Source organism: Oryctolagus cuniculus, chromosome 14 (assembly GCF_964237555.1).
Source record: "Oryctolagus cuniculus chromosome 14, mOryCun1.1, whole genome shotgun sequence".
Classification (NCBI taxonomy): domain Eukaryota; kingdom Metazoa; phylum Chordata; class Mammalia; order Lagomorpha; family Leporidae; genus Oryctolagus; species Oryctolagus cuniculus.
Genome location: NC_091445.1, coordinates 75899442 through 75912789, shown reverse-complemented (window position 1 = coordinate 75912789; position 13348 = coordinate 75899442). Strand labels below are relative to the sequence as shown.

Below are 13348 nucleotides of genomic sequence, written 5' to 3'. Positions count from 1 at the left end.
TTGAAAGGCAGAGTTAGAGAGGCAGAGGCAGAGAGTCTTATTCCCAGGTTCACTCCCCAGATGGCTGCAACGGCCAGAGCTGCGCTGATCCGAAGCCAGGAGCCAGGAGCCTCTTCTGGGTCTCTCACGTGGGTACAGGGGTTCAGGGACTTGGGCCATCTTCTACTGCTTTCCCAGGCCATAGCAGAGAGCTGGATTGGAAGTGGAGCCGTAGGGACTCGAACTGGCGCCCATATGGGATGCTGTCTCTGAAAGCAGTGGCTTTACCCGCTACACCACAGTGCTAGCCCCAAGAATGTCCTTTAGAGCATAACCAAGCACATACACACAGATACATACAGCTGAGCCATCACTGCTGCCTCCCAGGGTGTGCATTAGCAGGAAACTGGAATCAAGAGCAGAGGCAGGACTTGAACCCAGGCCCTCTGACATGGCCTGGGACACGGGCATCTTAATGGGTGTCTTAACTGTGAGACCAAATGTGCATCCGCATGTCACTTAACTGGGATAATTCTGTGCTGGTGTCCTCTGGAGGAGTCATTTAAAGGGTCAAAGTCCCTGTGTTTCTCACACTGACGCCACTATGTTACTTACATACCCTGGTCTTGCGCACAGGTGGGATCCTTGGGCCTGCAGCGTGGCCCTGCCCTGGGCATGTGTCAGAAACGAAGCGCCCCTGCTCCCACCCAGAGCCTGAATCGGAGGCTGCATTTTACAGGATCCCCTCCTGACTCACGCGCACATTTAGAACCCAACCTTTTCTTGGTTTCCGAGCCACAAGAGTCTGTTTTCCCTTTGTCTTTCGAAGCAGATGTGCTTCATGTCCTCATGCAGATACTAGATATATTTTTTAAAAGATTTATTTATTTATTTGAAAGACAGAGTTACAGAGAGGTAGAGCCAGAGAGAGAGGTCTTCCATCTGTTGGCTCACTCCTCAGATGAACTGATCTGAAGCCAGGAGCTTCTTCCCAGTCTTCCACATGGGTACAGGGGCCCAAGGACTTGGGCTGTCTTCTTCTGCTTTCCCAGGCCATAGCAGAGAGCTGGATTGGAAGTGGAGCACCTGGGACTCGAACTGATGCCCATATGGGATGCTGGCATTGCAGGCTGGGGCTTTAACCTTCTGTGCCACAATGCCCGCCCTGATATTGGATATTTTAACTAACTCCTCAGGCCAATGTCCAAGCAAACAGTTCAGTAACTTGTGTTTTCATATTTAATTCAGAGATGGGTATTAAGATACCACTTGGAATGCCAGCATCCCAAATCCAAGCACCTGGACTCGAGTCCTGGCTCCTCTCCGGATCCCATCGTCCTGCTAGCGTGCATACTGGGAGAGGCAGCAGGTGATGCCTCAAGTACTTCGGTCCCTGCCACCCAGTGAGGTCTGGGCTCCTGGCTTTGCCCTGGTTGGGCCCTGGCTATTGTGGGCATCTGGGGAATCAACCAGCAGATAGGAGATTTCTCTCTATCTCCATCTCTCTCTGTCTCTTTGCCTTTCAAATAAATAAAACAAAAAATTTCAAAAACGAATCCATAGAACTCCTGCTTTAATTTGGACCATGTAAACCCACCCAGTGTGACTGTGCTTTGAGGTGAAGAGACAGAGCAGTGACCTCTGGGAGGGTGTTGAATACCACCCTATGGCAGTGTCCCCTAGAAAGATGTAATATTCATAAGGTCATTACAGTAGTTCCTAGCCTATTGCTTCATAAGTGCAGAAACTCCCATCAGGTGGTCCAGAGATGAGCTAATTTCAGAAGGCCAAAATTAGGCTGTACAAACTTGCACAGGATTATTGCATAATATAATATTAGTAATATAATTTGCCAGTTTTTACAACCAGAAACAAAACAGCAGGTTGGTGTGATGAGAATATCTGCTCCACACAGACACTACTTTGAGAGCGTCAGTGTACATCGCTCTTCAGGAATGACAGAGTCAGCTGGTTAGTTTAATGTTTCTAAGACTTTAACAACTTTGGCCAGTGCAGGCATGATCCATACATTTCCACACAGGCCCATCGGCCAAACACTCAAGACTGCAGTTTGGAGAACTCTCATGCCAGACGGGGTTGGATGAACATAGAATTTGGCCTTTGCACACTTCGTGTTTGTTCGTTTGGCAAAGTCTTTCATCTGTATGCATTTTGATGTTCTCTCTCAGCCCTCTAGGGTCTGTTCTCATTACTTAATGTTTCTGTTTATTCTCTGATGACAAATATATCGAAATGGCAGATTTCCCTGCTTAGGGGCTAAAGAACTACCAGGACCCTTTCAGTGGGTAAAGAAAGGCTTCCTAACACAGAGGAAGAGTGATGTGTTGAAGGTCAAGGCTGGGAAAAAGCAATTGGCTCAGTTAATCAACCAGCTCAGATGTTGTCAAAGATACAAATGAAAGTGCAGATGAAGAAGCCAGCCTCATACGAATGTAAAAGTAAAAGCAACACTGGAGACAAGAGAACACACATGACACAGGGAAGAATTATAAGGCAGCCGCTAACTGTGCTGGAGAAATGATTTCTATAAATAAAATGACTTTATGCTGAATGCAGTTTCCTTTGGTATATCCATTAATCCCTTTATGGTAAGTCTTTGAAATAGGAGGAGGTTAACTCTGCCTAGATCCCAGAGCTGGTGGGTAGAAGAGCCAAGAGTAGAATCTAGGACTTTGAATTTCACAACCAAAATTGTTTCACCTGCATTAAACCATTTCTCTGGTGTAAGAAAACACCATAGGCAAGACTGCCATAGTACTCTGGTGAGGACTATGTAGCCTTTATAAGAAGCCACCATCAGCATCTGAAGAGGAGAGAGTGGAGCGCAGCAATGAGAAAGCTTGGCCATGGTGCTGCGGAACGTGGAAGGGATAACGGGAAGCCTGCAGGGCAAGAAGTCAAGGTGAGAGACCACGGGCCTGGAGGGCAGCCTTGTGGATAGGGGGGAAAGACCTGCATAGCGGCTCATGGTGCCCTGGAGCCCCTCCCCAACGATGGGGATTGGGAACAAAGGATTACACCTGCCGGAAAATGACCTTGACAGTGATTGCTTGAGTTGTGCTGCCCATGAGGATGCAGAGGCATGGGGAGTCCTCAGACGAGAGGATGAACGTTTTGGGCTTCTTGCTTAATCTGAGATTGTATGGACACCCCCGTTTGAACTGTCTGGTGGCGCACTGCGGCTGCGCAGGATTGCTGCAGGTGCAGGTGGTGTGGGGGGCTGAGGCCGGGGCGTGGCTGAGAGCTGCGGGGCCCTCCTTGTCCCCTTGGCTTCCTCACAGGGTCCAGCGCCCTCTCTTCTGGAACGGCCCAGCTTTTCCCCCGCCCCGCGAATGTTTGTGTGTCAGATTATTTCTCAGTAGATATATTTGTTTCTGTTTTCTCAGTTGTTTCATTTTGTTACTTCCTGACCTTATTTTTAACCCCGCTCGGTTCCTTTCTATTTATTTGCTGGCCCGGGCCTTGCGCATTCCTCCTGATTTAGTGTCAGTCCGATGTGAACTGCAAAGGTAAACAAGCTGGGCCGATGTGCTCGGAGGCCGCAGTCATTCATCCCTTTTCCCTTCTTTGTCTTATTTTTCTTATCTTCCTCTTCCTCTCTATTAATAAATACTTGACTCACTTGAAACTATGCGACAGGCATTTCCTCAGCGGGAGATGGATCTTGGAACAAAAGCTTCAGGACACTGAAGATGAAATAGCATACCGCGGCAGCGGTTCCTAAACTGCACTCATTTGCATACCGCTGTAACTGTTGCCTTATTTGCATGTCGTTTGTGATTCGCTTAACATTTTTTATTTAAATGTACTCATTAGTTTCATTCAAATTCATTTTTTATAAGAGAAACTTTATATCAAGATAAAAATCTTAAAACATTAAAAAGCTAATACACATAAATATTCAAAAATGTTCTTCTGTAGCACAACAAATCCTATATCCCAGTGAAGGAACTGACTGGGAATTATGCTTTATATTCAAAGTGTTAAGGGAAATTGTGCTCTAAGTCTTTGACTTTCTTGGTATTGAATGAAAATTTGTCTCTTCCCATTCACTAGTCCTGATTTTGTCATAGAGAGCAATGCCAGGTAACTGTTTCTTTTATTTTTTGTATTTGAATTTATCTATGTATTTGAGAGGCAGACCGGCAGCTGGAGAGAGATCTCCCATCTGCTGGTTCTCTCCCTAAATATCTGCCACAGCTGAATCTGAAGTAGGAGGCAAGAACTCAATCTAGTGTTGGCCGTCCCACCTCCCCAAGTCAGGAACCTACCGACTTGAGCCATCACCACTACCTCCCAGGGTCTGCATTAGCAGGACGCTGGACTCAGGAGTGGCGCCAGAACTTGAACCCAGGAACTTTGATGTAAGATGTGGGTACTACAGCAGTGTTTTAACTGCTATGCTAAATGCCCACCCCATCTTTTTTTTTTTTTTTAAAGTACTTTGATCATACTGTTGACTCACATATATTTAAATTTTTTTTTATCATATTTACTTGAGAGGGACAGAGAGCGCATGAGAGAGCTCCCACCCATAGGATCACTCCCCAGATGCTCATGATGGCTGGCACCAGAGCCAGGAGTAGAGAAATGTAATCCAGGTCTCTCAAGTTGGTAACAGGGACCCAATTGCTTGCACCATCACTGCTTCCTCTCAGGGCCTGCATTAGCAGGAAGCTGGAGTTGGGAGCCAGAGCGGGGCATTGAACCCAGGCACTCTGATGTGGGACTCAGGCATCTTAACACTAGGCTGAATGCCTGCCCTGTGGACTCCTGTTTTAGTGGTAGTTGACCAACACTGCCAGTCTTTTTCATTGTCAGTTCTCTCCCATCTTATGCACGTGCCAGAAAAATGGAAAGACTGTTCATGCTTCCTTACTGAATTTAGCTTTGCTGGTTTTGGTCTTTGTCCCAGACTTTATTCTGAATCCCATTTCTTTAATATTTTAATTATTTTTCAACTTAGAATAATCAACAATAGTGAGAAATTCCCATTCAAGTCCCTGATAACACACTGAATAGCATAAGGCCAAGGACAAAATCCTACAGTCCCTCACAGGACAAGGTGTTCAGGCTACCATGGGTGCAGTAGGACTAGTGCCATCTCAGGCACTGGCAGCAAAATGGTTTCTAGTTACCTTTTCCTCCCATTGGGAAAGCATAAAGTACATTTGCCTATTTTGTGGGGCATTTATCTTCTTTGTCATTGAAAACAAAATTGAAACAAAGAATCATTTCTGAAAGCAGTGTGGGCACCCTGGGGCTGTTTAAAATGCTCAGAGGCACTCCCGTTGCTTCTTTGATTTCACTTTCCAGTTTCTGCAGAAATGTTTATTTTACCCTATCCAGTTTGAAATTGTCTTTATTAATGGAGAAGAAAGAAAGAAAATAGCCTAGTTCCTTGCCTCTGGATTCCGCCCTAAATCCTTTCTGCCCCAAGGAGAAGGGATGCATTCATTGATTTAGTAGGGAGTTCCTAGAAGCCAATACAAGTGCTCTGCCTTGAAGATAATAAGACAAAAGGCGAAAGTCTTCCCTGGTCTTGGGGAGTGTACACTGTAGTAGGGGATAAATTAGAAAAGTGGAATATGAGCAGAGATGCTTGAAGCACAGGGGCTGGATGGATTTGTTAGAGTTCAAATCTTTTTTTAAAGATTTATTTATTTATTTGAAAGTCGGAGCTAGAGAGAGAGAGAGAAAGAGAGAGAGAGAGACAGGGAGAGGGAGAGACAGGGAGAGGGAGAAGTCTTCCATCTGCTGATTCACTTCCCACATGGCCTCAATGGCCAGGGCTAGGCCTGGCTAAAGCCAGGAGCTTCTTGTGGGTCTCCCATGCGAGTGGGCAGGGGCCCAAACACTTGAATTATCTTCCTCTGCTTTTCCCAGGCCATTAGCAGAGAACTTGATGGGAAGCGGAGCAGCCAGGACATGAACTGGTGCGCAGGTGGCAGCTTTACCCTCTGTGCCTCAATGTGGGCCCTTAGAGTTAGAATCTTGGCAGGGTTGCTCCGGTTGGCTGGGAAGGTTGTGAACTGCATATCCCAGAGGGTGCCACTCACAGAGACAAGAATTTGCACAATCGCACGCAGTGGCTGGGCTCTTGGACCTCCTGCTTTGTGGCTCTGTATCCTTGATAAGTCACTTCACCCCATTAAGCTTCATTTTCCAACTCTAGAGTTGGGAAAATATCCTAGGGCTGTGGATGAAACTTAAACAGGCCATCCAATCATCACCAGGGCTTGGAACACATTAAGGAACACATTGATAAGTGTTATTATCATTAACAGAATATGGTAGCACTGTGGACAGCCAAGGTGGGCTATGTATTAGTTCCCCGCACTGCTGTAAGAATTTAATGCAGAACCACTGTCTTCACACACATGTGAATTCTCTCATCGCTGTGGAGATGAGAGGTCCAAACTCAGGTTCACTGGGCAGAAGACAAGGTGTCAGCAGAGCCTTGCTTCCTCCAGCGGCTCCGGAGGAGAATCTGTGCCTTGCCGCTCCCTGTCTCTGGTGCCAGTGTCTCTTGGCTTGTGGTTGCATCATGCCAGTCTCTGTGATTGTGTCACTGTCTCCTAATCTGTGTGCGGCTGAGTTTCCTTCTGCCTCCTTCCCCTTTAGGGTACACGTAACTGTATTTATTAGGCCTCACCCGGAGGATTCTGGATCATCTCCTCATCACAAGTTAGTTTATTTATTTGAAAGAGAGAGAGAGAGAGAGAGAGAGAGAGAGAGAGAGCGCTCAATGACACCTGCACTGTAACGTTACATTTACAGGTTCCAAGGGTTAGGATCTGTGTGTCTTTGGGGACCCTTATTAGGCCATCTGCAGGCTGCCCAGCCCAGTTTGGAATGGAGAGGAAGGGAACATCTGAGACATGCCCATTCCTGAGGGAGCTGATTACTGAACCCTGCCATGATGGGGGCGGGAAGTGACCCTGGTGGGAAACACTCAGGGTAGACAGAGGGACCGTATATGAACTGGGAATTGCAGACATATTTGAAAGGGAGAGAGACACAGAAACAGAAACAGAAAAACAAACAGGGAGAACTTTCCTCTGTTGGCTCACTTTCCAAATGATTGTAACAGCCAGGGCTGGGCAGGGCTGGGCAGGGCTGGGCCAATGCCAGGCATCAGGGACTCAGTACAGGTTGACAGGGACCCAACTACTTGAGGTAGCATCTTCTGTCTCCCAGGGTGCACTTAGCAGGAAGCTGGAGTCTGGGAGGAGAACCAGGACTTGAACCCAATCCGTCTGCTGTGAGATACAGGTATCTTAAGCACCAAGCCAAATGCCTACTGCCTGGCTTTAAATCTTTGAGTTACTATCAAGCATCTTCCACAGCAGCCCCATCCTTTCCGTTCCATCTTGCAGGGTCCCGAGGTTCCAGTTTGTCCACATCTTTGCCAATACTTGTCAGTTTCTTTTCTTTTCTTCTTCTTCTTCTTTTTTTTTTTTTTAAGATTTTATTTATTGGGGCCGGTGCCATGGCTCACTTGGCTAATTCTTTGCCTGCAGCGCCGGCATCCCATATGGGCACCGGGTTCTAGTCCCGGCTGCTCCACTTCCAGTCCAGTTCTCTGCTGTGGCCCAGAAAGGCAGGGGAGGATGGCCCAAGTGCTTGGGCCCTGCACCTGCATGGGAGACCAGGAGGAAGCACCTGGCTCCTGGCTTCAGATCGGCACAGCGTGCCGGCGGTAGCGGCTATTTGGGGGGTGAACCAACGGAAGGAAGACCTTTCTGTCTCTCTCTCTCACTGTCTAACTCTATCTGTCAAATTAAAAAAAAAATTATTTATTTGAGAGGCAGAGTTACAAATGACCACAAGGGCTGGAGCTGAGCCGATCTGAACCAGGAGCCAGGAGCTTCCTCCTAGTCTTCCATGTTGTGTAAGGACTCAAGCACTTGGGCCATCTCCCACTGCTTTCCTAGGCCATAGCAGAGAGCTGGATTGGAAGAGGAGCAGCCGGAACTAGAATTGGCGCCCATATAGGATGCGGGCACTGCAGGCGGAGGATTAACCTACTGTGCCACAGTGCCAGCCCTTTCCTCTCTCTCTCCTCTCTCTCTTTTAATATATATATATAGCCTTTCTAGTGGATGCGAAGTGGTGCTTCATTGTGATTTTGATTTACATTTCCCAAATGCATCTAATTCCTAATGACTGCAAATCATGTCCTTTTATGGATATCACAGTGTTTACCTCTCCATTGATAAACATTTCGTCTCTGCCTTATCCTGGGCCTCCCACCCCCTGCCCCACCCTTTTGCCCCTATAAACACATGCATTTCAGTGCACACCCTCATGTTCTTAGGTGACAGCCTGGACTCTGGAGTTGAGCAGGTGAGCTTAGGGTGCAGCGTCTCCACTTGGCTGGAGCTATACATTCAACGTCTTCAATGGGAAAAGTGAGAATCAATAAGACTTGCTTCACAGGTGTTTCTGAAGATGAAGCAGAAATGCGTGCAAAGCCCTTAAACTAAGGGCTTCTGCACGGTCCGCCCTCGATGTTCTCGCTCTCTCGTTGCTCCTATATTTGATTCCTTCCTTAAACTCCTAGAGGTGATGTTGCTGGGTCAATGGACGTTTTGTACATATTTGAAGGCTTTTGACACACAGGCAAGTTGTGCTTTCCAGGTGCTAATCTATGTTCCAGCAGCCAGGTGGGCTGGGGTTTGTTTCTAGCATCTTAAACATGGAGGGATTGTTATTGAAAAAAAAATCACTGCTAAAATCTCATTGTTGTTTTACACTTTCAGGTCTTTGATTACTAGTGAGGTTGAATATATTTTGGCAATATATGGCTCTAGTGAATTGCCTATTTATGTCCGTGCCCAATTTTTCTGTTGTGTTGGTACACTTGTCTAAATTTCTGGAAGAGCTCTTTATTCAAGGATATTAACCTAACTTGTCTGTTCTTTTGCCAAAGATGATGCATTTCCATTTTGTCACCTGCTTTTTTTTTTTTTTTTTTTTTTGGACAGGCAGAGTTAGACAGTGAGAGAGAGAGAGAAAGGTCTTCCTTCCGTTGGTTCACCCCCCAAATGGCTGCTACGGCTGGCGCACCGCGCCGATCCAAAGCTAGGAGCCAAGTGCTTCCTCCTGGTCTCCCATGCAGGTGCAGGGCCCAAGCACTTGGGCCATCCTTCACTGCCTTCCTGGGTCACAGCAGAGAGCTGGACTGGAAGAGGAGCAACTGGGACAGAACCCAGCGCCTCAACCTGGACCAGAACCTGGGGTGCCAGTGCCGCAGGCGGAGGATTAGCCAAGTGAGCCGCGGTGCCGGCCTGTCACCTGCATTTTAATTTCCTATTGCTACGTGGCCTGGTTCGCCACTATAGGGTCTGTAAATACTGAACTGGCATTTCGTGGAGGGAATAGATAGATGTTGAGCTATTTGTTTACTTCTCTCAGCCTCGGTTTCACCATGTGTGAAATGAGGGGGTTAGACTAAAAATGCTGCTTACTTCCACATTTGATATTTAATAATATTGTTCACACATCTTGTAAGTTTAGTATTTAGTGTTATTTCATGTCTTATTTTACACTGATATGTAGTGGCACTAACTATAAATAGAGTTATTCTCTAAAACTCCTTTATAGTTAGGTTTACAGATTCATGAGAGGGGCTCTAAGTATATAAGTATATAAAGGTGGTTTGGTATTTATATATATTTTTATTTTTTAAATATTTATTTATTTATTTGGAAGGCAGAGCTGTAGAGAGGGAGAGAGAGAGAGAGCTCCTCTATCCACTGGTTCGTTCCCCAAATGGCTGCAACTACTAGAGCTGAGCCTATCCAACCCAGGAGCCAGGAGCTTCTTCCAGATCTCCCAAGCAGGTGCAGGGGCCCCAGCACTTAGGCCATCTTCTACTGCTTTCCCAGGCCAAAGCAGAGAGTTGGATTGGAAGTGCGGCAACCAGGACTCGAACCAGTGCCTGTATGGGATGCTGGCACTGCAGGTGGTGGCTTTACCCACTACACCACAGCGCAGGCCCCATATATGTATTTTTAAGATTATTTGTTTATTTTCATTATATTTGAAAGGCAGAGTGACAGAGAGGGAGAGACAGCGAGATGGGGGAAGATCTTTTATCTGCTGGCTCACAACAGCTAAGCTGGGTCAGGCCAAAGGCAGGGACCCATACTCAATCTCAGTCTCTCACATGAGTGGCAGAGACGTGAGTACTTGGCCATCGCTTGCTGCCTCCCAGGGTGGATCAGAAGCACCTGGATCAGAAACGGAGTAGTTGGGACTCAAACCAGGCACTCCTACATGGGATGTGGGTATCCTAAACCGTGACTCAACTGCTGCAGCACACACACACCCTGTTTTATGTATTTTAATTTTGGTGACCTGGGAAAATATACATATATCATAACCCTTCAGGTCACACAAATTAAAACCTCTCATTGCTTATGTGTTGTACTAGATGAGTCATTTGTAATTATCTCTCCCTCTCTTTTAAAGATTTTATTCATTTAAAAAAAAAGATTTATTTATTTATTTGAAGGTAGAGGCAGAGAGAGGGAGGTCTTCCATCCGCTGGTTCACTCCCCAGATGGCTGGAACAGCGGGAGCTGTGCCAATCCAAAGCCAGGAGCCAGGAGCTTCTTCCGGGTCTCCCACACGGGTGGAGGGGCCCAAGGACTTGAGCCATCTTCTACTGCTTTCCCAGGCCACAGCAGAGAGCTGGATCAGAAGAGGAGCAGCTGGGTCTGGAACTGGCGCCCATATGGGATGCCGGCACGGCAGGCAGTGACTTTACTCCTTTCGTCACAGCACCGGCCCTGATTTTATTCATCTGTTTGAGAGGTAGAGCTACAGACAGAGAGAGGAAGAGAGAGAGAGAGAAAGAGAGAGAGAGAGAGAGAGAGAGAAATCATCTGTTGGTTCACTCCCCAAATGGCTGCAGCGGCCAGAGCTGGGCTGCTCCGAAGCCAGGAGACATTTCTTCTGGGTCTCTCAACTCCCACGCTTCCGGGTCCCCCACACTTCTGGCTCCCAGAAGCCAGGAGCTTCTTTCGGGTCTCTCAAACATTTGAACCAGCTTTTCCCAGGCCGTTAGCAGAGAGCTGGATCGGAAGAGGAGGAGCCGGGACACGAACTGGCGCCTGGGCGGAGGTTTTACCCGCGACGCCACAGCGCTGGTCCTGTAATTCTCTTTTAAGGAATTTTTTTGTTTTTGCACCATGGAGACCACTCTAAATGCCAGGTGTTCTTCTTGTTGGACAGATACCGGATTCGGTTACCACCCCCTACGCTAACTTTAAGAGCAACTTCGCGAAGAGGCTGTCAGCGGGGGTGCCTGTTGCCAGCAGCCCAATCGCCACGAGATGGCAGCAAAGTCCAACCAGGGAGCTGTCCGCCTGTCGCCTCCCGGAAGCGCGGTCAGCCGCCGGCCTCTCAGAATCGCCGGGCAACGACACCTTGACGCCGGGTGAGGGGACAGAAGCGCCACAGCCCAGTTTTGAAATGTTGGAAACGGTTACTATACTCCTGAGAGACTCTGTGTTCTGTAGAATCGTCTAGTGTCCCATTTAGCCAGCTCTGCCCTCTTTTTCTTCCTTGAATGTGAAATTTCCACGGTGGCTGGGTGCGGGGAATGAAGCAAAATCGACAGGAATTACGTGTTAAGAGAAACATTTTTAGATACATTAAACTGAACAGTTTAGCTGCGCAAAAAACACTTGGCGAATTAGGCGGCGCTCAGAGCCGCTCGGCCGCGTGGTGGCGCGGGCGGCCTTTCCGGAGCAGGCAGCCTGACTAGCGACAGCGCCGCTGTGCGGACACGGTCTGATCCCTCGGGTGTGACTGCCGGAAGCTTGGCCACGACTGGGTGAGACTCCGCTATTGGTTACAAAAGTTAAGAAGGCTTTCCCTTAGCTTGCGTACCAAATTCGCTGCAGTTTGTTGTATAGGGATTCGAAAGTGTGGAGCCATCCTCCGATCAGATTTGGAAGTCACACTCTCACACACACACACACACACACACACACGATAGGGTGTGAGGAGGAGATCCTTCTTCCATTGGCTGGTTTACTACCCCAAAGCCCACAATAGCCAGGGCCAGGCCAAAGCCAAGAACCCAGAATTCAATACAGAATTCCCATGTGAATAGCAGGGACCCAAGTACTTGAACGCCACCTGCTGTCTCCCAAGATGTGCATTGGCAGGAAGCTGGATTGGAAGTGAAGGAGCTGGGACTTGAACCAGACACTCCACTGTGGGATGCAGGCAACCCAATCAGTAACTTAACTACCTGGCCAGATTTGGTTGTAACATGTCTTATGCTAATTTAAATATGTTTCTGAGACTTGCAATGCTAGGTGATCGCTTTTTGTAAAGATTATATATGTGTGTGTGTATATATATATGTAAGTATATGTATATGCACATGTGTATATGAATGCTTTTATTTTGCAAAGTATAAAATTTTTTTTTTTTGACAGGCAGAGTTAGACAGTGAGAGAGAGAGAGACAGAGAGAAAGATCTTCCTTTCCATTGGTTCAACCCTCAAATGGCCACTATGGCTGGCGCGCTGTGGCTGGCATGCTGCGCTGATCCGAAGCCAGAAGCCAGGTGCTTCCCTCCTGGTCTCCCATGCAGGTGCAGGGCCCAAGCACTTGGGCCATCCTCCACTGCCTTCCTGGGCCACAGCAGAGAGCTGGACTGGAAGAGGAGCAACCGGGACAAAATCTGGCGCCCCAACCAGGACTAGAACCTGGGGTGCTGGCGCCACAGGTGGAGGATTAGCCAAGTGAGCCGTGGCACCAGCCTAAAGTATAGAATTTTTATGACTCTGATAAGGTTCTTGGTCTATGGAAGGCAGCAAAAATGTTTTGGTAATGGGATAATCAGGTGTGGACTAGGAGAGGAAAAAGATGAAAGTGGGAGAGGATGAGAGGAAGGGAAAGCAGAGGAAGGAACAGAGATGGATCCATGGAGGGATGACTGGAAGGGGAGAGAGAGAGAGGGAGAGAGAACAAGAGGGGAGGGAGAGAGAAGAAAAGGGAGGTAAAGACAAGAATGAGAGTCTGAAACCTGCCCTGTGACTGGGGTGGGAAGTGGGCCCCAAAGTCCTCCTGCAGTGGAAGCTTCCAAGATCACCCTGAGCCCTGGAACACAAGCTCTTCTGCTGAAGCCTGCAATTCCCACTGGGGCACAGCCCTTTGTATTCCTAGTTCTCAGAAGCAAAACTGGCCACCTGTCATCTGAGGATGTCATTCCCACCAATCCTTTCTACAATGCCAGGCAACATGGCTCTGACAGCCAGCCTGTTACTTGGTTAAGACACATGTTGCCTGCTGTGCCAGCTCCTCTCCATGACATCAGATG

General features: G+C 47.8%; 1 protein-coding gene across 6 annotated transcripts in view; it reads left to right on the top strand.

The window, feature by feature from the left end:
- CDC20B (cell division cycle 20B) overlaps positions 1-13348 on the top strand; it is a 62998-nt gene that overhangs the window by 15473 nt on the left and 34177 nt on the right. For all 6 annotated transcript variants that reach the window (XM_051853466.2, XM_008262208.4, XM_070056711.1 and 3 more), the window contains one exon: positions 11245-11449. In XM_051853466.2, the coding sequence (XP_051709426.2) occupies positions 11245-11449 (205 nt within the window). The remainder of the gene's footprint in view (positions 1-11244; positions 11450-13348) is intronic.